This window comes from Marmota monax, unplaced genomic scaffold, assembly GCF_021218885.2.
Source record: "Marmota monax isolate L192 unplaced genomic scaffold, Marmota_monax_Labrador192_F-V1.1 WCK01_AAM20220418_F8-fsc00111, whole genome shotgun sequence".
Lineage (NCBI taxonomy): Eukaryota > Metazoa > Chordata > Mammalia > Rodentia > Sciuridae > Marmota > Marmota monax.
In genome coordinates this window covers 305,264-331,877 of record NW_026695067.1, presented here as the reverse complement: position 1 = coordinate 331,877, position 26,614 = coordinate 305,264, and the positions used below count along the sequence as shown (strand labels likewise).

The 26,614-nt window shown below is 42.4% G+C and overlaps 1 protein-coding gene across 1 annotated transcript; it reads left to right on the top strand.

Moving 5' to 3' along the window:
* Positions 1-9,813: 9,813 nt before the first annotated feature.
* On the top strand, positions 9,814-18,645 carry Tmed3 (transmembrane p24 trafficking protein 3). Its single transcript, XM_046428110.2, has 3 exons — positions 9,814-10,099; positions 12,514-12,762; positions 17,808-18,645. The coding sequence occupies exons 1-3, from the start codon at positions 9,938-9,940 to the stop codon at positions 18,042-18,044; spliced, it is 648 nt and encodes a 215-aa protein (XP_046284066.1). The 5' UTR covers positions 9,814-9,937; the 3' UTR covers positions 18,045-18,645.
* Positions 18,646-26,614: the final 7,969 nt, after the last annotated feature.

The following is a 26,614-nucleotide window of genomic DNA, read 5'->3' as shown; positions in this document are numbered from 1 at the left end:
GTTCTTTAGATATTCTGGATGTATCCTTTATCAATGTTTGCTTTCCAAAGATTTTGTTCCAATTGGTATCTTTTCTTTCATTCATTCACTCATTCATTCAGAGATTTTGAAGAGCGATCACTTTTAATTTTTTAAAGTCTAATTTACCAACTTGCTGTTATATTACAGATTGTGCTTTTGGTTTCCTATTTAAGAAATTTTTTCTGGGCATGGTGGCACATTCCTGTAATCCCAGAGGCTCAGGGGGATAAGGCAGAAGGATCAAAAGTTCAAAGCCAGCCTCAGCAACTTAATGAGGCCCTAAGCTACCTAGCAAGACTCTGTCTCAAACTTATATATATGGTTAAGTTTATATATAAAGGGCTGGGGATGTGGCTCATTGATTAAGTGCCCCTGGATCCAATCCCTGATACCAAAAGAAAAAAAAATCTTTACATAGTCTGAGGTCATAAAAATTATTTTGTTTTCTTCAAGAGGTTTTATAGCTTTAGGTTTTACATTTAGGGCGATGATCCATTTGAGTGAATCTTTGTATATGATTGCAACATTAAGGCATTATGTACATGTGCAGCTGCTGAATTTGGCAGGTTGACTCTGACAGACAATAAAGACTCTCTTTATACAAGATAGCATTTATTTTAGTAGTAATATGAAAGTAAAAGCAAAGTTGAGAAAGGAAGACAAGAAAACATCATCACCTGAGGTCAGGTAGCTGGGGAGTCCCAGGGCAGCTTTTCAGGGTCCTGACCGGGAAGTCTCAGGCAGAGTCCTCTCCCTGGGCCAGACTCCAAAGTCTTATTCCCAGTGGGGTTCCTTAAATATATAGCTCAGTTGGTAGAGTGCTTGCCTGCATGCACAAGCCCCTGGGTTCAATTCCCAGCAACTCCCCCCTCCAAAAGAAAGAATATTTAAATACAAGTTAGAACAAAGAAAGCTCCATCTTAACAACCTAGTGATCACCTCAAGGACTCTTCATCCCCCCAAGGACGCCAAATCCCTGAAGGGAAAGAGTGATAGCCTTGAGATAGTCATGAGTTCTCTGGAGTGAGCCAACTCACCGAGAAGTCAGCATCCTTTAGATGTCTATTAAAGATGTGCAAAGGCCTTGGTAGGCACATGGACAGGGAATATCCTTAATATTTTCCTTGGCCCTTTAATGGTGTGAGGTAGGGATCCACATTCACTTTTTTGGCATATAGATATCCAGTGTTTTTTTTTTTTTTCTGACACCATTTGTTGGATAAGGTGTCATTTTGCATCTTAGTCAAAAATCAGTTGTCCATTTATATGGTTAAGTTTATTTCTTCAGGTATTTTTCTAGATATCAACAGACTGATTCTAAAATTCACTTGGCAATGCAAAGGACCTACAGTAGTTAATAAAACTCTGAAAAACAAGAACAGAGTTGGGGGACTAGCTCTACATGATTTCAAGATTTACTATTAAGATACAATAGTCAAGACGATGTAGTATCAGCATAAAGACTGATTAATGGAACAGATTATAGAGAAAAGGAGCAAACTCATGTATATATAGACAGCAATAAAAAGGAATGAACTATTGGCACACACTACAACATAGGTGAATCTTAAAATAATTGTGCTGAGTTTTGGGAGCCATACTGTGAATACGATTGTGTGAGTCCATTTATATAGAATTCTAGAAAATGCTAAGTAGGCATAGTGAGAAAGTAAATTGATGGTTTTGAGGAAAGAAGGAGAGGGACAAAAGGGAACAGTTACAAAGGAGGGAGAAAACTCATTATATACTTGTGATGATGCTTCACAGTTGTACTTTAACGTGAAAACTGATCTAACCAAAATTTTTTTATGTATATACTTTTTGATACCAGGGATTGAAGCCAGGGGCACTTAACCACTGAGCCACACTCCCAGCCCTTTTTATTTTTATTTTTTATTTTGAGACAGGGTCTTGATAAATTGCTGAGGCTGGCTTTGAACTTGTGATCCTCCTACTTCAGCCTCCCAAGCTGCTGGGATTATAGGCATGTGCCACCACACCCAGCTATTTGTATACTTTAAATACATGACAGTTATTGTAAGTTTATTTACCTCAGTTTTTACCAAAAAGTCTCAATAAGTCTTCCCTGATACATAAGGAAGAATCCAAGATTGATTATATAAGGGGAGAGGGCAGGGCAACAGAGACTGTCAGGGAGGGGAGAGGTTTTGTAGAGAGTGTGAGTGGGGCAGTGACCCCAGATGGAGCTGGCAGACTCTCCGGGGCACACCACATCACACGCACAGTCATGGGCTTAGAAACAGCCAGGACAGCTGGTGAGGCCCAGACGGAGACTGTGGAGCCAACTAGAACAGTGCGATGTTCCCATGAGGCAGGAGTTTGAATTTAATGTGGTCAGTGAGGGTGATGCTGGACAGTTTGGAACAGAAAAGTGACATAATGAGCCCTCAAAATTTTTCTTCAGGTTTTTATTTTTTTAGTCTACTTTGCCTGTGAAGCTGTAAAAATGAAAATTCAAATATTCAGGATTGGCAAATGCCCTAAGGGGAGAAGTAATTTCTGGAAACACCTTCGTTTCTGGATTAGTGTTTGCCCTTGGTTTTGGCTTGGTAATTCTTTACTGTCTGGTCAGCTCTTTGACACTTTCTAGAAGACATTTTAAAAGTTGTTTTGGGGGGGCATTGGAAAAAATGGAGGAACTGTGATTAGGCAAAGTGGGGGTTCATAGGGGCAGGAAAGATGGTGGAATGAGATGGACATCATTACCCAGATACACATATGGCTGCACATAGGGTGCAAAGCTACTCCATGTACAACCAGAGAAATGAAAAGTTGTGCTGCAATTGTGTACAATGAATCAAAATGCATTCTGCTGTCATATATATATAATTAGAATAAATAAATAAATTTTTAAAAAGTTGTGTTTTTAGTTATTTTAAGGAAGACTTTTAGTAATCTAACATGACTTTACCTGAAAATGACATTGTTTTATTTACTATTATTATTATTAATTTTACTATATGTGGCAGGTGTAACTAATGTCCACTAATAGCCAGTGCTCTTCTCCTTCTAGAAACAGAGCTTCCCATTCACCTTGTGCTCAAGCAGGACCATGAAATTAATTGAAGACAAGGGGCTGTGATTGGAAGGGGGTCTCTTTAGAGCTGAAGGATTTAATTGCTGGTATGAGACCCTTTCACACTGTCTTCCTGATGAAATTACTCAAGAATGTAAGAATGTGGTGATATATCATCCAGGGTCCCTGGGTGATTATATAGAAGAGACTGACGCTGCCCTTCAACCTATGAAAGCCATAGGAGATGGTCAAGAAATGAGCTTTTTTTTTTTTGGTTGAACCATGAGATTTTGGGGTCAGCTTCTATTGAAGCCTATCTGTCCTGTCCTGACTAATATACAGACCACATGGAGTTTCTTTTCATTTCTCTCTCCTTCCTTTCCCTCCCACCCTCCTTCTTTATTTCCTTCTGTCTCTTTTGAGTTTTCTTCCATTTAATTGGAAAAGTGCAAGCTCTCTGCTTGACATAAAGTATTAATGATTGTAACAGGAAAATCTTTGGGTATCAACTCATTCATTCCCAACCTCAGTTTTCATTTTTGAGTTTTAGCCACTGTCTCCCTTAGAGGAACAGAATGTCAAAAAATTAGTGCTACAAACCCAGCTTTCAAATTCTATTCTATTCCACCATGTGGGAGTTAAGAGAATATATTAGATGGTTTTTCAAGGCCCAGTTTTTTCATCTAGTGTATATACATGGATTTTTCACAGGGACTCGTGAAACATTATCAGCTAGTTAAGTACAGGTTTTTCTCTACCACTGAGGACACATTTGACAAGACAGTATCTTCAGCTGGATACTGAGCTGATCTTGTTGGTTGTGTAGGGAAAAGAACAACCTGCTTTGAGAGGTGAACTACATTGACGAACCAGTACCAAAGACCCACCCATATTTCCTGGAACCTTCAAGAATGCTGCCATGTGAGCAGAGAATAACCCAGTGGGAACATTAACAGCCACAGGGCACAAAGTGGGTCCAGGCAAATTGTGAGAGTCCAGGATGCTTTGATGTTTTGCGGCACAATTGACACCATGTATTAAGTTGTTGACTGCTTCACTAACGTTTAATCTTTTAACTCCTTTACATGTGCCATGGACTTTTTTTTCCTTATTCAGACATGTATTACTAACAGGAAAAGTTTGAGGAAAGCTATTTCAAAGGATCCCTGACCCTATGCTTCCATAACACAGATAGCTAGTTTATTGACTAGACTGTGTCCCTGATTATTGGGGCATAATCATAAAACAGCTTATTTTACCCTAAGCATTGTTTTCAAAGATACTCTGTGGAATCCCCCTTGCCCATCTCTTCATGGCATTGGGGCAAATCACGGAGCAGACCAGAAACCCAGAAACCTATCTCTTGTGAGGACTAAGTTACTGTGTCTTGCAAAAATTAAGTTTGGCCACAGACTTGATGATGGTCATTCTGCTTTGTTGTAAAACCTCTGACTAATCTAAAAAATGGGACAAAAATCATTTTCTGTGAACTCAAGGAAAAAAATACTTTCTGTAGATTCCTACAAAAATGTAAACCTCCAATTGCGCTCCCCGCTCCCCCACCTAAGGTTGCAAGAATTTCTAGTCACAAAGAGTTTTAGGTGATAGCCCCTCTGGACCCTGCAGTCAATAAACCCGTTTCCTGAAAACTCCTTAGGTGTCCAGCCTCTGGTGTCCTACATTATTCCCATAGCTTTGTAGCTACTTTTGGGTAATGAAAAAAAAAATCTTGGTCAAGTTCCATTTCTGTTTAAAAATCTCATACTCCATCAAATCAATGCGAAAGATCAGAGACAAGCTCAGAGAAAGGGCAGAATTAAGAAAGGTAAGTAACCAGGTTCACTACCCGAATCATGCCATGGGAACCATCTGCTTAGGATGCAGGACTGCACTTCTGCTTCTGGGCACAGACTCTCACTACTAGAGGACTCTGGTGCTCCCACTGTCATCGGTCACCTCTGACTTTCTTCTGTCTTTAGATACCCTCTCAAGATTCAGATGCAACTAGTTGGCAGAACCTGGGGAGCACGCCCACAGACTTGGGGTCAGGGAACAGAGGGAGAGAAATAATCTGCCTGTTTTTGATTCTGTGATGAAAGGCAGACTGGTCTCCCCAATAGGAAGGATGTTAAATGGCTTGACATCCACAAAAGCAGTTATTCTGGGGAAGACTTAAGTCTCAGGAGGACAGGGTTTGCAACTTCCCTGGTTGGATTGTTCAGGGAAAGGCTGCTGTTGGTTATATATAGTTCCATGGCAACATTAACTGGTTTGCAAACTTGTTATTTGCTTTATTCAATCCACACCCAGTGACTACATTGCTTTATTTCCTTGTCATCAATTTCATGTATGAGACATGAATATTGATTTTGCTTCAAAATTCTGGTAACATGAATGTGTTACTGTCTAGTGGGGCTGGGTTTGTTGTCTTTGTTCAGCAATGAATTGAAGAACAGGACATAGAGGTAACAAGTAAGCAGCAGATTTATTGCAAAAGTGATAAGAGAGAGATTTCTCTGGAGATAAGGGGCCCCAGAGCTGGGAATCTGGTGGGGGAATTTTGGTGTGTTCTTTTTATGGTCTCTGGAATTTTCTCCTTTCCTTATCTTTTCCCCTGTCCATGCTCTCCTCACTGTTATTGATTGGGGCCCCCTCTGTCCATGCATCTGTTTAAGTTTTTCTACTGAGGAACACCATCTGATTGGGTTCCTGGTTTGTGTCCAGAAGTACTTTCGTCAAGCAGGGAGTTGACCTCATTAGAAGATCCTCTTCATGCTCCTTTGTTCTGGCCCTTCTCCAAACTCCTCATTAGCCATCTTGCCCTGGCTGCCTAAGCCCTTCTACATCTCCCTCAGAGAGTGCTCCTGTTGAACGGACAATGATCAAGTTTGGCTTTAGGATGGGTCTATCTCATACTACCCATGGCATCATAACACACATTCATTTTTTTAAACTTTTTAAAATAGTGAGGTAAATTGTTAAGGTCTGTAAACAAGTCTGGATGGCGCCTGGCAAAATGCCAGAGGGAGTGGTTTGTGAAGTAACACCAGCGAGCCATTAAGTGTGGAGATTCCTTATTGGTTGACTGATGTATCTAGTTTATGCTAATTAAATAAGCTGTGTGGAATGTATAAATACTGCTCCTGTCCTGCAATAAACGGCTTCCACTCCTGCTGTATCAATCTACACAAGTTGTTCGTCACCCCCCCCCCCCCCCCCCGTTATTTTGCTGCAGCCGGACTGCGGCAGTAAATTACACACAGAGAAAAATCATAGAACATAAATGTGCAGTTCAACAATAACAATGAAAAATTCTAATGTGAATACTCAGTCACCCTGGGATGCCCCCTTCTAAATCTCTACTCCTCCCTCGACTTACAGATAGCACTACTGTGACATTTATATTTCTCATTATTATCCTTTTATTTTTTATCTTGCCTTATCTTTCTGCCTAGAATTTCTGGAACAGTTTTGAATAGTGATTGTGATGACAGGCATTTATGTCTTACTCCCAGTATCAAAGGCAAAAATTTTAATATTTATCCTCCATCATGAAGTTTGCTCCAAGTGTTTGATAGACATTTTATTATCCTTGGTTTGCTAAGAGTTTTCTTTTTTTAATCATGGATGGATATTGAATTTTGTCACATGCTTTTTCTGAAGCTATTAAGATATTCATTTTAATTTATTTCTTTTTTTTAATTTTTTATTGTGGGTTGTTCAAAACATTACAAATTTCTTGACATATCATATTCCACACTTTGATTCAAGTGGGTTATGAACTCCCACCTTCACCCCATACACAGATTGCAGATTCACATCAGTTACACATCCATTGATTTACAAATTGCCATACTAGTGTCTGTTGTGCTCCGCTGCCTTTCCTTCACAGAAATCATCTCTGGACTGATGTTGGATGGGTAACATTTTTATTTTTTCTTCTAGTTTTCCTACTTTTAGTATCATTATCATATATCATAGAATATGAAGTTTGGGAGGAAACTTAGAGGTGATCCACCATTATACTCTATCACGAATCTCTACAGCGTCTTCAGTGGCTGTATATCTTAATATTTGCGGGGATAGAAAATTTACTGTGTCCATTGTCTTCTTGGAAAGCTCTAATCCCAGAACTGAGATGTTCATCAGTGTCTTATTCATGTTTAGGGCCAAGCTTTGCCATATGGGATATGTAGAACTCTGAGGCATGCAGAGGGGCAATGTGTTTGGTGGGGAGCATTTAGCCTTCAGAATCAGGCAGATCCAGATTCAATTCCTGGCTTAGCCATAGACAAGCTGAGTGAGTTTGGGTTGGTACTGTGGCAGATGGTTTAACAGCCACAAATTCCTTCCCTCTCAGGAGACTCCTCCTTTCCACTGAGACTTTGCAATGCCTGTCTTCCAGAGGTAGTCTGTTTCTCCACTTCCTTGAATCTGGGCCAGACCTGGGACTTGTTAGAATAGAATGTGGAGAAAGTGATTCTGGAAAAGTTCTAAAACTTAGGTCTTAGGGGCCCTTGCTGGCTTTGCCTGGGTCCTCTTGGGATGCTTCCTTGAACCCATCTTGTATGGAAGTAATCTAGCCTATTACAGGTGGGTGGATACTTAGAGGAGAAAGGAGGAGCCCCAGACAAAGCCCTGTGTTTGCTGCCAGACATGCCAGTGGGACCATCTTGGAGTTCCCAGCCCATATGACCTCCTACCTGAATGCAGCTGCATTATTAAACCCAGGAAAAAATACCTGAAGCTGAGGAACTGCCCAGCTAATCCACACAATCATGAGAAAGTATAAATCATCACTTGTTTAAGCCACTGAAGCACAGCAAAAACTAACAGAGACAGATATGTTATTTAATTAAACCTCCGAGCTTCTGTTTCTGCCTTGTTAAATGGAAAAAAAATACTTCTTTTTGGCATGGCTGCTAGTAAGGATTAATTAATATAAAGTCTGTGAACTGTGTAAGTAGGTGGCACTGTGATGGGTACATTGTTAGTGCCAAAAAAATGGTAGCTGTTAGGATTGCAGTTATGTAAATCTTTTAAAGCAAATGCTCTCTCATCATTAATTTTACTTTTCCAGGTTAAATCCTTTTCCTTTGACTTCACCTCTTTTGAGAAGCCATCCTGACAAATTTATTATATTGGTCTCCTTCCAATTGTCTTCCTATCATTAGTTACCTTTATTTTGTTAATGACTCTCCTGAAATAGTACAATAGATGCCATCTGATCACTGCCTGTTAAGGTGGGTCAGTCACCTTCAGTAATAATACCTTCTACACAATGGCTGCCAAAACAATGCTGCTCTTTTATTCACCCAGCCCAAGTCAGGGTTCCTTTTTTTAGTTCAGGCATTCCCCTTGTCTTGCATTCAGCTTGCTGCTGATTATAACTCTTCTTGCTCTAAGTTGAGCAGCTGTGAAGTCAGGTTGCCCTTTTTTGAACTTAAGCAGCTGTTTTCTTGGAAATCAAACAAAGGACTTAATATTTAATCTGGATGAATTTCTTTTTGTTAGGCTTAGCCTAGCACTCCAGCTGGCCAAAGAAATCATGATCTTATATCTGTTATTTTTCTCCTCCTCTTGATATATCTAGATTGGGTGATTATTATTTCCGTGTTTTCTATAAGGTACGGAAATATAATGTTAAATATGACAGAGGCAGGGAAGGAACTCCAAGGCACACCAATGAACACCTCTTCCAAGTCTAGCATACAGCAGGTACATAGTATTATTAATCATAGCACTTGCGAATGCTTTTTCACAGCCTACAGATTGCTCTTTTGTACACTAGATCTTTAACCCAGGCTCAAATGTACCCAGTGGCAGTGCATTTCAGTTTTATCCATGTGGAGGTATACATGGGCAATTCTTTGCTGAAATCAAGACACACATTAAATAATGTTCTCTTGAAAAAATTCCTTAGTGAGCAGCAATATCACCATGTGTCATTTCTCCTTGATTTATGGGATTACAGTGAATATAAAACCAGATAGAATCCTATAATTATAATTACATAAAAATTCTTACATCAGTCACGGATGTCAGTAAATCACTCTATTTCTTTCAGGGATTTTGAAAATTCAAAGACCTGGAGTTGGGGGACAATTATGCCCGAAAAGAATTTTTAATCAGTCCTAATAGCCAAAACATATCTGAAATCGCTGAGGCTTTACTTGAATTTTCTTGAGACCATTTGAGCGTGAGCAAATGTTTTCTCCTGAGAAGGTGTAAGATGGGTTTTTACTTACTTTCCCGCCCTCACCCCCTCGGACACTTTCTGGGAAAATGGATGGGAATGAAGAAAAGAGTGTTAAAGGGGTTCCAAGCGGTCTCTTATCCTCCTTCATCTACCCCTCCTCCTAACCACTGTGTGTATGTTACTTCTGGGCAACCGGAAAGTGATTTCTGGAGAAAAGCGGGAGACAAGTGACAGTCAAAAGCAGAGTCCTACGGAGTCAAAGCCCACGGATTCCGTGCTGTGGTGGCAGCAGCAGAGCGTGGGCCGCTTGCCCCCCAGGAGGGTGTTCTGACATGCAGAAAAACTAGAGAGAGGAACCTGCTGGGGAGTGGCGTCCGCCTCCCCTGGGCTGTGATACAGGCTCGGGGCACCAGGGAAGTGCGACTTGCGCCCTTACGAGGGACCGGAGGGAGAGCAAGAGATGCTCCCTTTCCCGTCTACCCAGCGCGCACGCGCAGCGGGAGGAAAGGGCCCAGCCCATCCCGAACGCGGCTGCGCACTGGGATGCCCGCGTCCCCTGGTCGCTGGCCCTCCCGGAAGCGCTGCGAGTTACTGGTGCCACGTCTATCCTAGCTCGTCCTCCCGGGTCCTCGCAGCGGCAGCACCGGAGCAGCAGCCCTGCGGACAGGACCCACAGCATCATGGGCAGCGCGGCCCCGCGCTCCGCCTTGCTGCTGCTGTTGCTCCTGCTCCGGGCCGAGCGGCTGCGGGGCTCCGAACTCACCTTCGAGCTGCCGGACAACGCCAAGCAGTGCTTCCACGAGGAGGTGGAGCAGGGCGTAAAGTTTTCCCTGGATTACCAGGTGAGGCCGGCTCCCGGCAGCACGCCCTGCTCCCTCCAGCTTCCAGGTCTCAAATGGGCACTGTCGCACCCTGACTAGAGTGACCGGAATTAGCCAAAGAGGCTGCAGCGGGTGGGAATCACTCGGGACCAGTTGACTTCCTCGTGAATAGGAAGGTTTGGATCAGTCAGAGCCCACCCTAGACCAACCGGGATGGCAGGGGAGGTCGTCAGCGCCGCAGGTGCCCAGCATGGAGAGGTCCAGATGCGGATCCTGCTTCTGTAGGGTTGGCAAACGGCTTTCTCAGGCTCCTTCTACTCTAATGAACGCCAGTACTAATCACCTGGCCAGTCTGCCCCAGGTTACTTTGGACCGCCTGGTCCCTGCAGATACGAGAAATGGCAGGGAGAGGAAGTGGGTTCATAGTTGTGTCAGTCTAGCGTTTAAAGTTGGGGTCAGGGTAAGCGTTGCACAAGTGAGAAGGAGGGCTTTGGAAAGGTCTCAGCGTGGGCTTTGAGCCATGGCAGCATTCACCAGGATATTGGTGTAGCTGTACAATTTGGCTCATACCATATGGCTCAGAAAAGCCAGCTCCTGCTCTCCTGTCTCTATTAAGAGATCTTGTGGCTCACAGGTGCTGGGATCAACTTGAGTGAGGGGTCTGCCTCCAAGGTTTAGTGAGCAGATAGATCTATGGTTGCAGGGATGAGGGGCCACATGCCAGAAGTGAGGTGGCACAGGCAGCAGGAATGGGGCAAACTATTGACTGGCCCTTCTGTAGTTAGAAGCACTGAAGGAGACTTGTGTGGGACAATTTATATGTGATAGATTTGTCCGTTTTCATATCTTTGTGGACAACATCAAATTGTGTATGTCTATCCTAACAAAGCACAGTAACAAAACAGCATAAAAGATAATTGTGTGACTGGAGGGGACTGAGAAGTCATCTGGTCTCTGCCAGGGCAGGAATCCCCTATTAAGGAGTGTCTGGTTTGGGTTTAAACACCCAGCAATAGGATGCTTACTGCTTCACACAAACATGCTGAACAGCTGCAGTAGCTTTTATCTGAACAAAGAAACATGTTAAGTTTGGAAGCAGATGGAGGCTTTGACCAACCATGGTCACAACCATCAATTACCTGTGTGATTTTGTCTGTAGTTGGATCTTACTTTTCTTGTGTGTAGAAGGAAAGGTGTCTTCCTCCTCCAACACTCAGATTCTATGAATGCTTTAGTCATTATTTGCTTTCTCCTTGCACTTCAGCAGTGATAACATTATTAAAAGTTAGTAGATCCATTCAGCAAGCCAAGAATGGCACATGCTTGGTATGAGTGTGTGTGTGTGTGTGTGGTGGGGGGGTGTGTTTCTGTCTTTTCCTCGAAGAGCAAAGCAGTGCAATACATACAGCATCTGTTCTTACCCCAGGATGGCTCAAAGGCATCATCACCTTCAGTGGGCCAATATGCAATCTGCGGGTTGTCCTGTAATGGGCTTCTTGGGGCCTGTGCTGTATGTCAGATATTGTGCTAATCACTATATATACATGCACAACACATACCCATACATATAATACATATATACACAAATGTACATATATACGTATGTATGTATATATAACTATTATTATTATTATTTGAAGTTCTGGAGATGGAACCCAGGGCCTTGTACATGCTAGGTATGTGCTCTACCACTGAGCTACCCTTGCAATGCTAAGCACTTTAGATGTGCTACCTCATGGTATCTTTACCATGATCTTATGAGGTTGGCACTACTGTTATCTCTCTTTTACAGATGAAGACATGTCCTTAAATAGTAACTTGCCCAGGTTCAAACAGTTAATGAGTGGCAGTGATCTAAAGAAGTCACTTTCTCCATCTTGGGATTGAACAAAGATAAACAGTGGCATCCAGTTGCCTTGAGACAATTTCTTGGGCATCCTTTCCTTTATCTTCCTCCTGATTTCTGAAAGCTGAAAGCCTTATCAGCCCCAAGCTATGAAGAGCAGTTATCCAGGGGTGTATTCATTCATGCTGCAGAATAGTGCAGTGCTTAAGTATTTGGGAGATGGTGGCAACAACTATCAGGTCAAATTCCAGGTCTACCTCATTTTTCTGTGTCACCTTAGGCAATTTATTTAACCTGGGACCTTCAATTTCTTCTGCAAAATGGGAAAAACTAGGCCTGTACTACAGAGCGAAAGCTTTGGAGTTAGGCAGACCTGGATATCAGCCCTGGCACTTTCAAGCAGAGTAACCACGACCAATTGACTTAACCTTTCTCAGTTTCAGCAAAATGGGAAGTGCCATAGCACTTGCCTCAGAGGTTGTGATGATTAAATGACAGAAATGTTGGTAGAGTCTGGTCACTCTGTGGTCAGCATTTGGTAAGTGTTGGCTGCCCCTCTGGTAACGGCAGACTTTTTTGTGGTTGTTAGGTCATCACTGGAGGCCACTACGATGTTGACTGCTATGTGGAGGACCCCCTGGGGAACATCATCTACAAGGAAACCAAGAAGCAATATGACAGCTTCACGTACCAAGCCGAGGTCAAAGGCGTTTATCAGTTTTGCTTCAGTAATGAGTTTTCTACCTTCTCTCACAAGACTGTGTACTTTGATTTCCAAGTGGGTGATGAGCCCCCCATTCTCCCAGACATGGGGAACAAAGTCACAGCTCTCACCCAGGTGAGTGACATCAACAATGACAGATCCAGGGTTAGCATGTTCCTCCTCTTCTGTCACTGTTTTGGCTAATGGGCAGAGTCACCGTCTAGCACTAAAAGATCCCGTGTGCTCTGTCTGATCTTCCTTTCTGTTCTTTAACCAGATCCCTACAGTATCTGACATTCCTGCATCTACCTCATTTCAACGCAGACTTTCTTTCATGCAATGCCTCTTTTGAAGTACCTATGTTATGTGCCTCTGCTTATATGATGTGCCTGTATCATAAAGAACAAAGTCCTACTTTGTTGGTGTATTAGTGAGGCTAACAGCTGCTGAGCAGATATATTTCAAATGTCAGTGCCTTAACATAATAGAAGTTCATTCTCATGATAATCTAGAGAAGGCTAATGGGAGTTCTCCTCCTTGATGTGAGTTAGGAATCCAGGTTCTTTCTTTTTCCTCATCTTTCTGGCTTCCTTGGGGCTTTGGGGCCCTCTGCTTCTAGCCACCAAAATCAGAAAGATCCACTTCTGCTTGTGTCCCACTGGTTGTGGGGCAAATCTGTATGAAAGGAGGGCTGGCAAGTTCAGTCCTGGGTGGGCAGTCAGTCACCTCTTAGTAACAACTCCACACTGAGGAAAAGAGGTAATGATATTTTTGGAGGATAGTCACCTGTGTCCCCCATGGCTCTCAAGTGTAATTATTATCTGACCCCACCCTCCTCCATCAGTCTTCCTTCCTGCTATTTAAGCACCTCTTTGACTGTTGTATGCAGGCTGAGGACTTCCTGAGGGCCAGGACTCTGGTATTTACCTTTGTATCCTCAGTTCAAGAGGCATGGCACCAAAAAAATACTCACCAAATATTTGTCAAATTGACTGAATGTCAAGGCCAGGGAAACCTGTAAGACAGGAATAACCACCTATAGTTGCACTTATTCAAGAACCAAAGCCAGGGTGTATTGAATCTCCAAGGAGGCATGTAACCTTCTGGGTTGCCCTTCAGGGTGGCCATGTGTTATGTGGCTTTGGTCACACTCAACAAATTCTATAGGCTGCACATCCTTAAGCAATATAGTAGCCACTATCTACATTTGGCTATTTAAATAAATTAAAATTGAAAAAGTCACATCCTCATTTGTACTATAACAACATATAATAATAAGTAGTCACAAGTGGCTAGTGGCCACACATAGAAGGTTCCACTGGACAGCACTGGCTTTGACTAGGCCACATGAATGCCTTTAGAAGATGTAGCTGAGAGTGTGTATGTGTGTAAGATCTTTTGCAGTTGCTGATCTTGAGAGTTCTGTTGGTCACTGATGAAACAGCCTTTATTTGGAAGATTTTGTAAGTCTGAGGTGAAAGACTTTTGAGCCAGTGGAAAAACAAATTGGTAGAGAAAAGTCTTAATGGGTTAGATCAGTAGAGAAGTTCTTTCTGGAGCCTGAGAATTACAGTCCGATTCTCTTACAGCGAAGAGACTTGGACTTCTCCTACCTCTGAGAACCTCCTCTTTGCTCTTACCCAGCCTCAAAAGGAGGCATTTCCTTCCTTCTCTGTAGCTTGATCCCTCTGCCTTGAAGGGGATGTGTGTTCAGGGAGAGGGCTTTTACAGTGGTGGACGTGCTAGAATAGTTGATGCTGTCCCTGTCCCTGTGTTGGGAGGCCTGCGGGGAATGTGGTTCTTTTTTACCAGTTAGCCATGAAGCTCTGGAGCTCTGTGGTCTGAGCTGCGATTGAAGGGTCTCAGGGAAGGCACCCATTAATTCTTCCAAGAGAGTGAGGAGGGCCTCTCAAAAGACCTGTAGATCAAAGGTGAAAATATGGAAGCTGCCTGGGAATGTGTCTGCCACAGGAGAAGGAAGGAGCTCCCACATGGAGGGTAGAGCAGGTGGAATTCCCACAATGTGAATTTTACTCTTCTTACCAGGCTGTTTTTATTTTGATTGTCACAGATCCCCTTTAGCCAGCAGCTGCTGTCTCATGTTCCCCCAGAAGCAGCCTGGAGGAATTGCCCCACTGGAGTTTTTGAATGAGCTAAAGAGATGTCTCTTAGACTAGCACTAACGGAAAATCCCAGCAGATGGGGAGGTGGCATGTTTGTGCTTCCAAGTATCTGTGATTCTTGATGGTGTACTTGAGGTATTTTGGGGTGCTTATGCCAGGTCCTAAAGATGTGATATGATTTGGATATGGTTTGCATCCATAGGTGCATCTGTTGGAGACTTGGTACTCAATGTAATAGTATCAAGAGAATAGTGGACCAGTATGCTGAATTCCTAGTTAGGACCCTGGTCCAAGGAACTCCCAGTCAAGAGTCCAATGTACACAGTGAGTTTCTGAGTGAATTTATGATAGAAACAAACTTGGAGGATGGATTTCTACCCTGGAGAACCAAATGAATCCTTTCTAAGTCTTTAAGAGCAAAAACTGTGGATTTCTATAAATAAGACATGAGTCTTTGTATGTGTGTATGCATGTATATGTTATATGTCCAAGTATAGACACGTTTAAGCTATGACCATGTGTGTCTGTCTATCCCTCCCTCAAGTTTCAAGAATGATCTCCTTTGTTACTAAGTCCTCTCATATCAGGACCTTAAATTTCCCCTCTTCCCCAATGTAGTGACCTTAATGAGGCCCTCATCTTCTCTTGCCATCAGGATTGTAGCCACCTGAGTGTTTTCCAGACTGGTTCCCATATACCCCTTTCTACATCGTGAATACCAGAGGTAGATCTTCTGAATGTGGGATTCTCATCCTGCCATTCTTCTGCCCATAGAGCTACAGATAAAGACTTGACCTTTGAAGCCCTTTGTTGTGAGTTTCTACTTGCCACAACTTCTTCCCTACGTGTCCTCACCACCATGTCAGACCCTGATTCCAGGCCAGGCCCTGAACATACTGGGCCTGTTCCTTGAGCGCTCAGTCTACCTCTGCCCAGTTCCTTCTGATGCATAGGGACCATATCACCTTTCTGTCCATGTGACATTTCTCCACTTCTTATCCATGGATCAGGATGAGAGGATCAGTGAGTACATGCAGAAGAAACCCTGAGCTTTGGGAGGTGGACCAGATACCACTTGGATAGAAGGTGCTGCCCTGTAGATGCAAGGGCTAAAGGGGAGCTTTTGTTCTAACATTTATATTCTAGTTTAGCTTCTAGAATGGCCCATAGTAAAGAATATCCAATGAAGCAAGAAAGGGCAACACCATTTTTTTGGCCATAGTTTCCCATTTGCCTCCTGGAAATGTTTGGTATGATAGAGAAACAAGGGTTCTTAGAGAGGTTACATGGTGACTCAGTGTCCTCTAGCTTCTTATGTTCTATTTCAGAAATAGTTTGCTTTTGGAGTTTAGGAGCTAAAACAAGTATCTTGTGTATGCTTAATTAACAGAACTCACTGTTGGGATAGAAAATTCTAGGTTTTGTGTATGCTGGTGTTTTCGAGGTCGCCTCTGAGTAAGAAGTCGTGTTCTTCTGCAAGCATAACCTATTGGTTGTCTGCTGCTGAATAACTAATTAACATAGAGTGATGAATACCCTGCCCATTTATTACCTGTTAGTTCTGGATGCTGGAAATCTGGGCAAGCTCAGCTGGTTCTCTGCTCAAGGTCTGTAAAATGAAAGTGGAGGCGTTAGTCAGGTTAGGCTCTTATTCTGGGGGAGTGTCTGCTTTCACACTCATTCAGGTTGTGGGCAGGATTCAGTTCTGTGCAGGTCCCTGATTTGTTGCCAACTGTTGTGCTCTTAGCCACTTGAGTCTGTCTTCTGGTCCTTTTAGTGATTGCCACTTTCTGCAACCAGCTGGAGAAAGCCTTTACTTTAAGGGCTGTGTGAGTAGATCAGGCCACTGGATAATCTCCCATCTTAAGGACAACTGTGCCATATAACAGCATAGTCACAGGAGTGATACCTCATCCACTTGCAGTTTCCTAGGAACAGAACTAGGAATATTGGGGGTACTAGGTGGGGGCATTTTCAGAGTTCTGCCTACCACACAGAATATTTTAGCAGGGAATTATGAAGTAGTGTAGGAGCGTATGTGTATATATGTGTATGTTTATATCTTTGCATGTTTTCATGAGAGTTATTTCTCCTTATGTGTTTTGTGTTTATAATAAAACTGTAGGCATCTGTGGGAAGCCGTTCTCACACGTGATTGGGCACCTCCCTGATTGGGTGTGAGGCGTTCCGGGAAGCTGTGTCAGAACTTATCCCTACCTTCTTTAAGTGTGAGAGCCCATCCGTGTGGGGGTGTGACTGACCATTGACCCTGAGACTAATCACTGACCCTGACCTTGGAATTCTGTCCCCCTCGACCTTCATTGGATGGAATTTTCCCCTGAATTTCTTGTTCCCCAATAAAAGGCCACTCTCTGGTGTGCTCCTTCCTCTCTCCTGCTAGTCTCTTGTGTAAACCTCGCTACCCCACCAGGTGGCTCGAGGCAGGAGCCAGGAAGGGCCGTCTCTGAACTGGGCAAGAAAAAGGTAAACTGAGTTTATGTGTCTTTATTTTTGATCTCACTAGTTAACTTCTATGCTTAGGACCTCTAGCATGAAGCTAGCGTGCTGTTCGCGCGGCAGAGGCATCAATTGCATACTAAAATGAGTGGTAGAGTCAGAGACCATCATGGTTGTTCTAGTTCACACTGCTATTTATTAGCCGGGTGACCTTGGAGACAATTCATGTAGCCTCTTTGAGCTTCAGTTTCCTCATCAGTACACTGGGTGAGCAGCCAGTCAGCCCTCCCTAACAGTGGGGGTGATCATCATGTCTTTCAAGGCACTGGGAGATTCAATAAAAGAACAGAGGATAGTGCTTGCAGGCATAGCCCCAGGACTCAGTGGAGTGAGGTCAGTTCTCTGCCAGTACCAACAGTGTGACTGTTGACTGTTGAATGAGCCCCAGGCTTATTCCTAGGAGTAAGTGAAACCATGTAAAACCCTTAGCACAGACACCTAGTTAGCATTCAGTGGATATTGATGGCCTTGGCTGTTTGCTGGATTCCACTCAGCCTGTCTCAGGGTTATCAATGTGATGGTTTTTGTCTTCCTTCCCAGATGGAGTCTGCCTGTGTGACCATTCATGAGGCTCTGAAGACAGTGATCGACTCACAGACGCATTACCGGCTCCGAGAGGCCCAGGACCGAGCCCGCGCAGAGGACCTGAATAGCCGAGTTTCTTACTGGTCTGTTGGGGAGACTATCGCCCTGTTTGTGGTCAGCTTCAGTCAGGTGCTGCTGCTGAAAAGCTTCTTCACAGAAAAACGACCTGTCAACAGGGCAGTCCGCTCATAGCTGAGGCATCCTGCCCCAGGGACTCTCACCTCCCAGGGTGGAGCAGCTCTGTGGGTCATAGGTTCCTGCTGGGCTGGGTAGAGGTGAAACTACAGGGAGAGCACAGGTGGTATGCTGGCATGGCAGCACCTGGCTTCCATGTTCTCCCCTGATCATTGCACCCCAGCAGCCAAAGCTCACAGCCCAGGAATCTGAAGGCATCCTGTTTCATTATATGTGTAACATTGACCAAAAAAAGTGTTTACAATCAGGCTAGGGGTTGGCCACTGTGGGAGGGCAGGCAGGCAGCAATGCAGCTGCCTGGCCAGGGGAAGGAACCCCAAGTGCCTGGGCCTCCAGGGTAGCTTAGGGCTCTGCCTCTTCTCCATGATGTGTGGGCCATTTGGCTTTTGTGGCCTCTTCTGTGTGGGAAGAAAGGGGCTCTCAGTTCTTTCTAGCCTTTCCTCCATGGATCTCTCTGTACTTGAGGAAACCAGGCCTACCCCGAGGTAAACAAGAGTCAGCCATGCAGGAAGGACCCAGATGATGACTGGGTGCCCTCTGTTAGCTGTGTATCTCTTAGAAGGCAAAACTGTGGCTAATAAAAACTAGGTGAACACCATGGAGATGTGTGCTTTATTTCTTTGCCATAAAGGAGCTCACAGCTTTACGGGGAGCAGGGGTGTGTTAGAACAGTGTGGTAGAGCAGATGGTGGCCTACAGCTGTGTATAGGTTGCTGTGTACACAGGTGTGTAGAAAGGTCAGGATATCACTCCTCCCAGGTGAAAGGATACAGGGAATAGGAATTCTTGCTGTTCATTTCACTCACCAGGCTGTGCAAAGGGTCTTTGCAAATGCTGTTTCCTCTGTGAATCCCCCAGCCCTGATATCTGCATGATTGGCTCTGTAATTTCCTGCTAATAAGACATCAACTTATCAGTGGAATTTCCCCTGACCTCAGTATTCAGGACAGCTCCATCTTGCCTTCTCCCGCCCTCCTTCCCATTAGGAAGAAGTTAATGCACACTGACCAGACATCTACATACGAGGTCTGGAGGGAAAATTCAGTGTCATTCTAAAGGAAACCTACCAAGGAATCTGAAACCCTGGGCTCCCTGGCACATGTTAATAATATCTTGTGGGAAAGGAAGTAAAGTAAACAGTCCTTTTAAATAAAAGATGAGCCCTGAAAGTCCTATGACTTAGCTTGATTGAAAGATAAATACTGTTGTGTTTCTCTCATGTGTTTGATGGCATTTCTTTGCTGTTTCCTACTTTGATACTGAGTGCTGGGTGTGTAAGTGTTCTTTATGAATTTAGGGCAGAATGAAAGACACTACAGCAAGTCCCTGTGTACCCTAGGAGACGTGGAGTATGGCCTGTGATTCTTAGAGGTTCCCTGGCCACCTGCCCTTCAAAAGCCGCTTTTCCTTCCTAACCTTCTGAGGGAACCACCAATCTGAATGTAGCGTTTCTTAAGTCACAGAGGAGCTCAAAGAAGTGAGGGGCATCATTCTAATAAAACTCCTTGTCACCCTTTTATAAGAACAATGTTCTCCCTCCCCGAAAAAGTATAGGATAGAATTGTTGGTGACCATGTTTTACTTGTATAACCTTATTCATCCAGAAAAATACAGATTAGGAGGTAGAAGCCCTGTCCTATTCATTGAGTTAGGAGATAATTTTTTTGTAATAAAATTTACTTTTAATATTTACTATTTACATATTTTTGATCAACTATAACAATGAAAATAATTAGAAGTATTTTTTAACACTTAGAGATTTATATTGCAGCACATGAAGCAAACCTTAAATATTTTAAGTAGAGAAATTTGATAGGGTACTAAACAGAAATTTCAAATGTAAAAGGATACAGCTCTGTAGGAAAGGTGAAATGGAAATATGAGTTTAAGAAGGAAAAGGAAAGTTGGAAATTTCTGGCATGTATTTATAGATGATGATGGATATCAAGTAATTTTGATCTTTAAAGTCAATCAAAATTATAATGTTTAAAACTTTTTTTTATACACTTATTTATTTATTTTTATGTGGTGTTAAGGATCAAACCCAGGGCTGCTGAGCCACAACCCCAGCCCAGAAATTGTGATATGACTTTTTAAAAAGTGCTTAAAATGTGCCAGAAAATATCTCTTAGTTCTTCAAATTCATGGTGAATAGTTTTACACATCAGCTTAAAGATGTTTGTTTCTTAAGTTCTCTTTGAGAATATTAAAAAAGAAAAATATGAAGATGCCCGTTGCTTTTGCACCTGGGTTCCTGGGGGAGACTCTCCCCTTGAATCTGGGCACCTTGGTGGAAAATGTTCAGCGGTGGTGTTTGAGCAGAATATACTGGATTGGGTCTGATCCTTTTGAATTTGAACCTACCATGTACTAGTTTGAGTCTGCCTGGGTGACGTATTGAGTTCTGTCACAAAGGAGTATTGCCACTGGCAGGGCTTCTACATCATTGGTGAGCAGAATTAGGATTCCCCCTGCTCTCAATAAAATCCGTTTGAATTTGAGGCCTGGGTGCTTCTGACAGTTTGGAGGCACATCTATTAGCTTGTCCAGGCAGTTGAGAATCTCCCTGGGAAGAGGGAGGATTTCCAAATCCAGAGGTTCAGCATTAAAGAAAAGGGAAAGGATTAAAAAAATCAAAGTCTGATGGAATGCTGTTGGTATATACCACAGATGTAAAGAAGGTAAAACGTACGCAAAGAAATTCCCTCAAAGTAATTATGAATCTAGATTGCAGACTGGGCCTGGCTCCAAAGACCAAGTTAGTATGTGATGCTGACTCCAGACACCAAAAACAGCTGATTCTGGCTGCCTTGTGATGAGCTGTCTGGCAGCCAAATGACTGTATATGACAAGAAAGAGCTTTAATTCTTAAGCCCAGGCGACTCTGCTGTCAGACACCCTCCACAGGATAACCCTGAGAGGGGAGGATTGTAATGCATTCCACTGTCATGTATTTAAAAAATAAAATCAATTAAATATTTTTAAAAAGACAATTTTCCAAAAAAGGGTAAAATCATAAGCCACAGGTATCAGATGAACACATGCTAAAGATTTTATTTTACCCATCAATCATTGAGGGAACCAGATGTCATAATGGTTCAAAAGAGAATTCAGTGAACAGACACTTTTATACACTTTTAAAGTTCTGAAATAGCTCAAAGACATTGGACCAGGCTAGAATCAGTAACCCAGAAGGATGTGCTATGTGGAAAAAGCACACAGTTGCAAAAATAGCTCAGAGACAAAGCTTAGCATCAGATGGCCTGGAGGGGTGTCCAGAAGTACAGAGGCTTTTTTATTAAAACATTTTTTTCCCTACAAATTTAAAAGAGGCTGTTGAACTACTGCAACACCTGGGGAGTGGCATTGATTTCCAATTTAATTAACAAGACCAGCTGTTCCATTTAATTTCTGGCTCCATAAAGGCTCATCTTTGGCCTCTTTTGGCCTCGGGTGGGAACACCTTTCAGTTATTTCTAGTCTTGGGCTTCACCTTAATCCACCTTTCATGTTCCATGGTTCCAGATGTGGAGCACCTATAAAAACTTAATATATAGTACATAGTGTTACAATATAATAGTATAATAAAAATTATGATATTAATATAACAGTATACATAAGCTTTAGGTTATGATTTTCAATCTATTTTGGGGGAGTCACTTTTGTTGAAATGTTTGTAGAATTGAAAACTTGGGCCTTAATGAGTTGGTTAATCTTTCATTTGTTGCTTTTACCCCCACCCAATCTTTTTAAATAGTTCCTCCATTAAACTCTCCTCAATTTAAAAACAGGAAGGAGGGAAGAGGGGAAGAAGAATCAGTTGTTGCATATTTTAGGTGCTGTGGATTGAATGTTTATGTCCCCCCCTTCCCCCATTCCACATGTTGAAATCCTACCTCCCAAGGCAAAGGTGTCAGAGGATGGGACCTGTAGGAGGTGATTAAGTCATAAGGGTGGAGCCATCCTAAATGGAGTCAGTGCCCTCATAGAAAAGCCTGAGAGAGAATTTCACCCTTCTTGCCCTGTAGTGAGTCCACAACAGGAAGTTGTCTATGAGCCAGGAAGTGGGATCCAATCAAACACTAAAAGCCTGGGTGCCTTATATATAATCTTGCGCTTTCAGCTTCTAGACTGTGAGAAATACATTTCTGTTGTTTATGAGTCACCTAGTCCATAGTAATCTGTCATGTCAGCCCAAACAGATGAAGACACTAGGAAACAAGGATGATTGGGACAAAATGGCAAAGACACAATGAACCCATCTGGGGAGGGCAACTCGGAAAAGGCTGGACACGCTCATCATCCCAGTGGATCCTCAGCACAGTGCTGTGTGAGCTCGGTTATGAAAACAAACAGCTGGCCAGCTTCCCCAGAGCCTCTCCTCCTCATAGTCCTCCTTCCCCTAACACCGAGGGGTTGTGGGTTAGAAACTAGTACTACTTTCATTTTTCAAAAGTGTTTTCCCTAAGGGTCTTAAGTGAACTTTGAATAAAGCTGTTAAATATTAGCATTGTGATTTTCTGCCACAGGGGCTTCCTTCTTTCTCTTTCCTTAAACTCTCTGGACCAGACCCCAGTGGATACCATAAAAGAATACAGCAATTAAAACCCTGTATGGTATTTGAAGCAGAATTGAACACGTAGGTGACAGTTTTCAAGCAACATGACAAATACACTCTAACAGGACTTCAGTTATCTTTTTCTATAACAAAAGGTGATAAGAAAGGACCAAGTGGAAATGTGACATATGAAAAATATACAAGCAGAGGCAAAGAAAAGAAAGGCAGTGTGGAATGTAGCGGGTCTCTTTGAAGAACCTCCCCAGAAGGCAGCAGGAAAGAAAGGAGAAAACAAGTAAAGTTAAGGGATGGAGAGGAGAAGATGTGGAAAGGGCTCAATAATATTTCCTAGAAATGGAAGGGGGCAGATATTTGAAGAAATTAAAATAGATTTCTCAAAATTAAAAAAAAAGTGAAAGATCTCAGGTAAAAAGGGCTCACAGGGTGAGAAAAGGATTGAGAATCAACAAGGTAAAATCCCAGATGGACACATTATAAGGACATGGAGAAACATGAAAGGCAAAGAGAAAATCCCAAATGACTCCAGAAAGAAAGAACCTGTCCCTTGCAAATCACACTGGATGAGACTTCCCACCAGCAAGATGGCAGGCTGGAAGAAAATGGGCTCACATTATTAAATTAGAAAAAGCAAAAGCAAAATAACCCCGAATTTAGAAATTTGTCTAAATTGAAAGTCTCAGAATCTAAAGAATCTCAGGTGACAGCATAGGAGAAGAGAAATAAAGCTGGGAGGCTGGTGAAAACGAGCACCAATAGTCAGTAAGCAGCTTCATAATGTTTACTATCTAAAACATTAGGTCCAGACTAAAGGAAAAAAGAAAAGACAACACACAAAAATTAAGAACCATAATTCTGAGCAAGGTCCACAGAGTGTGCTGATGGGGTGGGATGAACAAGGTTCTTGTCTCATTACAGGAGGGGTAGGGATCTTTGTGAGTTTGAGAAATCAATCAGGGTAACCAAATACAAATGTGGGCTATGAGATCAATCACCACACGAATAAAATTTAAAAAGAAATTAGAAATCAGTGAAAAAAAAAAATCTATCCAATGCAAAACTGAAAAAAAAGACCAGCAGAGCAAATTAATCCCGGTAGCAAAAAAGAAAAAAATAAATAAAGAAGAAGAATTCAAGGCCACTATCATAGTAAGTGGAAACATAACATACATACTAATGTTAGAGGAACTAATGAAAAGACTGATAGAGCAGGTGGGTACCATCATCAATGGATGCAATTAAAAAATAGTACAATAGTACACAAAGCAAAAGGTACAATTTCAAGGACTCATCAGGCGTAGAGGGAGAAAACCCTTCACCTTCCCATCAGAGCCCACAGTCCTGGTGTGGCTCATTTCCATTCTAGAGCAGCCCAGGACAAAGCTGAAGCTTAAACAAAGTGGATCAGTTAGAAGTGGGAGGCTGAGGTAGGAGGATCACAAGTTCCAAGCCAACCTCAGCAACTTAGCGAGGCCCTGTCTTAAAAAATACAAAGAAGGGCTGGGATTGTAGAGCACCCGCCTAGCATGTGCGAGGTGCTGGGTTCAATCCTCAGCACCACATAAAAATAAATAAATAAAATAAAGGTATTGTGTCCAACTACAACTAAAAAAAAAAAATAAAAATAAAAAAGGCTGGGGATTAGGCTCAGTGGTTGAGCACCCCTGGGGTCAATCCTAGTACAAACAACAACAATAACAAAAACCAACATCTTCCTCCCTTTAAGACATTTTAAAACTGTAGGTTTTCTCTTATGGGCAGCCCTCAGTTATTATTATGCCTAGATATGAAAAGAAATAGCTTAATAGCTTTTGTAATCAGTATCATATACCTTCCTTAAGCCTTGGCCAGTATGCTGGGGCAAGATGGGTAACTTTCTGGACAAGCTGAAACCTCAAGCCCTATTCTTACTTATCATTCTCACTTATAACTTGTCAAGAGGGTCATGGTCCTTCCAGGCCCAGGGACCTGGTTGCATTTTCCCATGGATTAAAGTCTCCTGGATGATAGCCGGGGGAGTTTCTGAATGAAAGGCATCAGAGCTGCTCCATTCATGATGTTGTATTCTGGGCTTTCATATTGTGTTATATGGGATGAGGAGCCTAGCAGTCTAATTTCCTCATTTCCCATGTTTCAGATTCATCTTTTCTCTGGCCACAGGGAAAAACATGGCTGAGTTGAAGTTAAAGGGCCACTTTATCCTGGTCTGTCTGGGAATGAATGACTGCTGGCTGCCCAGAGTTCTATCTTGCCTTGGTTTGCTTCCCTGTGCTTTAACATTTGCATAACTTCACTCTTGCTGTGTCCTCTCACTGGATGGTTACAGTGTGACTGTATGTATTCTGGGACATCATCTCTGGAGAGCCAGAAACCAAGATTTGTAAGTGCTAGGATGGTACCTAGAGCAGATCTACTGAGGAGCTGTTTGTAAGAATTGTAAGAATACAAGTAGAACATTGTTGGCCAAATCATACCAAGCAAAGTCTAACACAGTTGTGTGACAGGTTTTGGAGCCTGATTTTCCTGCTCTGTTGGCAGAAACCGGCTTAGACTGTCCTTAGCACCAATTTACAAATTGGAATTTGGGGGTTAGGTGGAAAGCAACCATCTTTCCCTTAATCTAATTCTAGCCATAAGCCTTTTCATACCCTCAAAAACAATGAGCTATTATAACTCTGGAGACTCTAACACAGTTTTGAAACTATCTTTCCTTCTTCAGATTTCTGTCTTGCAGTCCAATATTTGACCATAGGAGAAAATAGGCCTTCATGTACAGCTTCTTCCAGTAATTACTTTCACATTTTCTATCAACCTGAAGAAATAGTTCAAGAAATTGATAAGACTGGCTGTTATTACTGTTTCGTTGATCTCTTTTCAGCTGTTGATAATTCATGGCTAATAGTTCCAGCCCTGATGCCTTGCTCAACAGAGACTCCAGGTTACTAAGGCTCACATACCCTTTGTTTAAAACTACTGTGGGAATCAGAATTAATAGGAAAGGGCCTCTGAAGGACAACCTAGCATTTTCAAAATAAGTAAAACAGTCTTGTACTCAGGTAGCCTCTTTTTCAATTGTGGTTCTAATTGAAACCAATTTGTTAATTTATATGCATGTATTTCAACTTTAAGAAGTAGGAGAGACCTTGATACCGGTCAGATGGAAGTCCGAATTGGGTCCATGTTCACAGAGTCCATGGATGAGCACCATGAACGCCGAGGGTCTCACTAAGTTGCTGAAGGTCTTGCTAAATTGTTGAGGCTGGCCTCGTACTGAAATCCTCTTGCCTCAGCTTCTCAAGTCACTGGAATTATAGGAAATTGGGTTTTCCATGGGATGAACCTTTAAACACGAGTTTGGCAATGCATTAAATTAAAGGACAAACAGCAGACTGGAACAAATTTTTACCCCCCCAAATATGTTTACTTCAAAAATAACCCCATTCTTAAATATATAGAGAATCTTTATAAACCAGTAATATAAAACTATATCAAACAAAATAGGAGAAAGTACATAGTAGTTGAGTTCATCCTAACAAACTCAAACATGCATGGAAATGGATTTCGGTTCACGATCCCCTTTTCCCTACCCCTTTACCATCCTGTCCTCCCTCCCCTCTCCTATTCTCCTTCCTCTACTAGGCTTCCTTCCACTCATCTATTAATTTGAATTTGATTGATTCTTTATGTAATCATATCCTTCCCTCCCCCTTTTCTTTATTTTACTCTAGCTTCCACATATGAGAGAAAACATTGGACCTTTGAGTTTGGCTAATTTCACATAGAAGGATACACACACACACACACACACACACACTATATCAATCAAAACAAATAAAAGTAAAATAAATCACTGAAACCAGGAGGCAGTTACAATCTCAAATCACTAGTTATGAGGAGTAGCTGTCAATAGCAGTGATATTTGAACCAAGTGAGAGAGCTGCATGAATAGTTGTGGAATGTTAAGACTTAACATTTGGACCTGAATAACTGT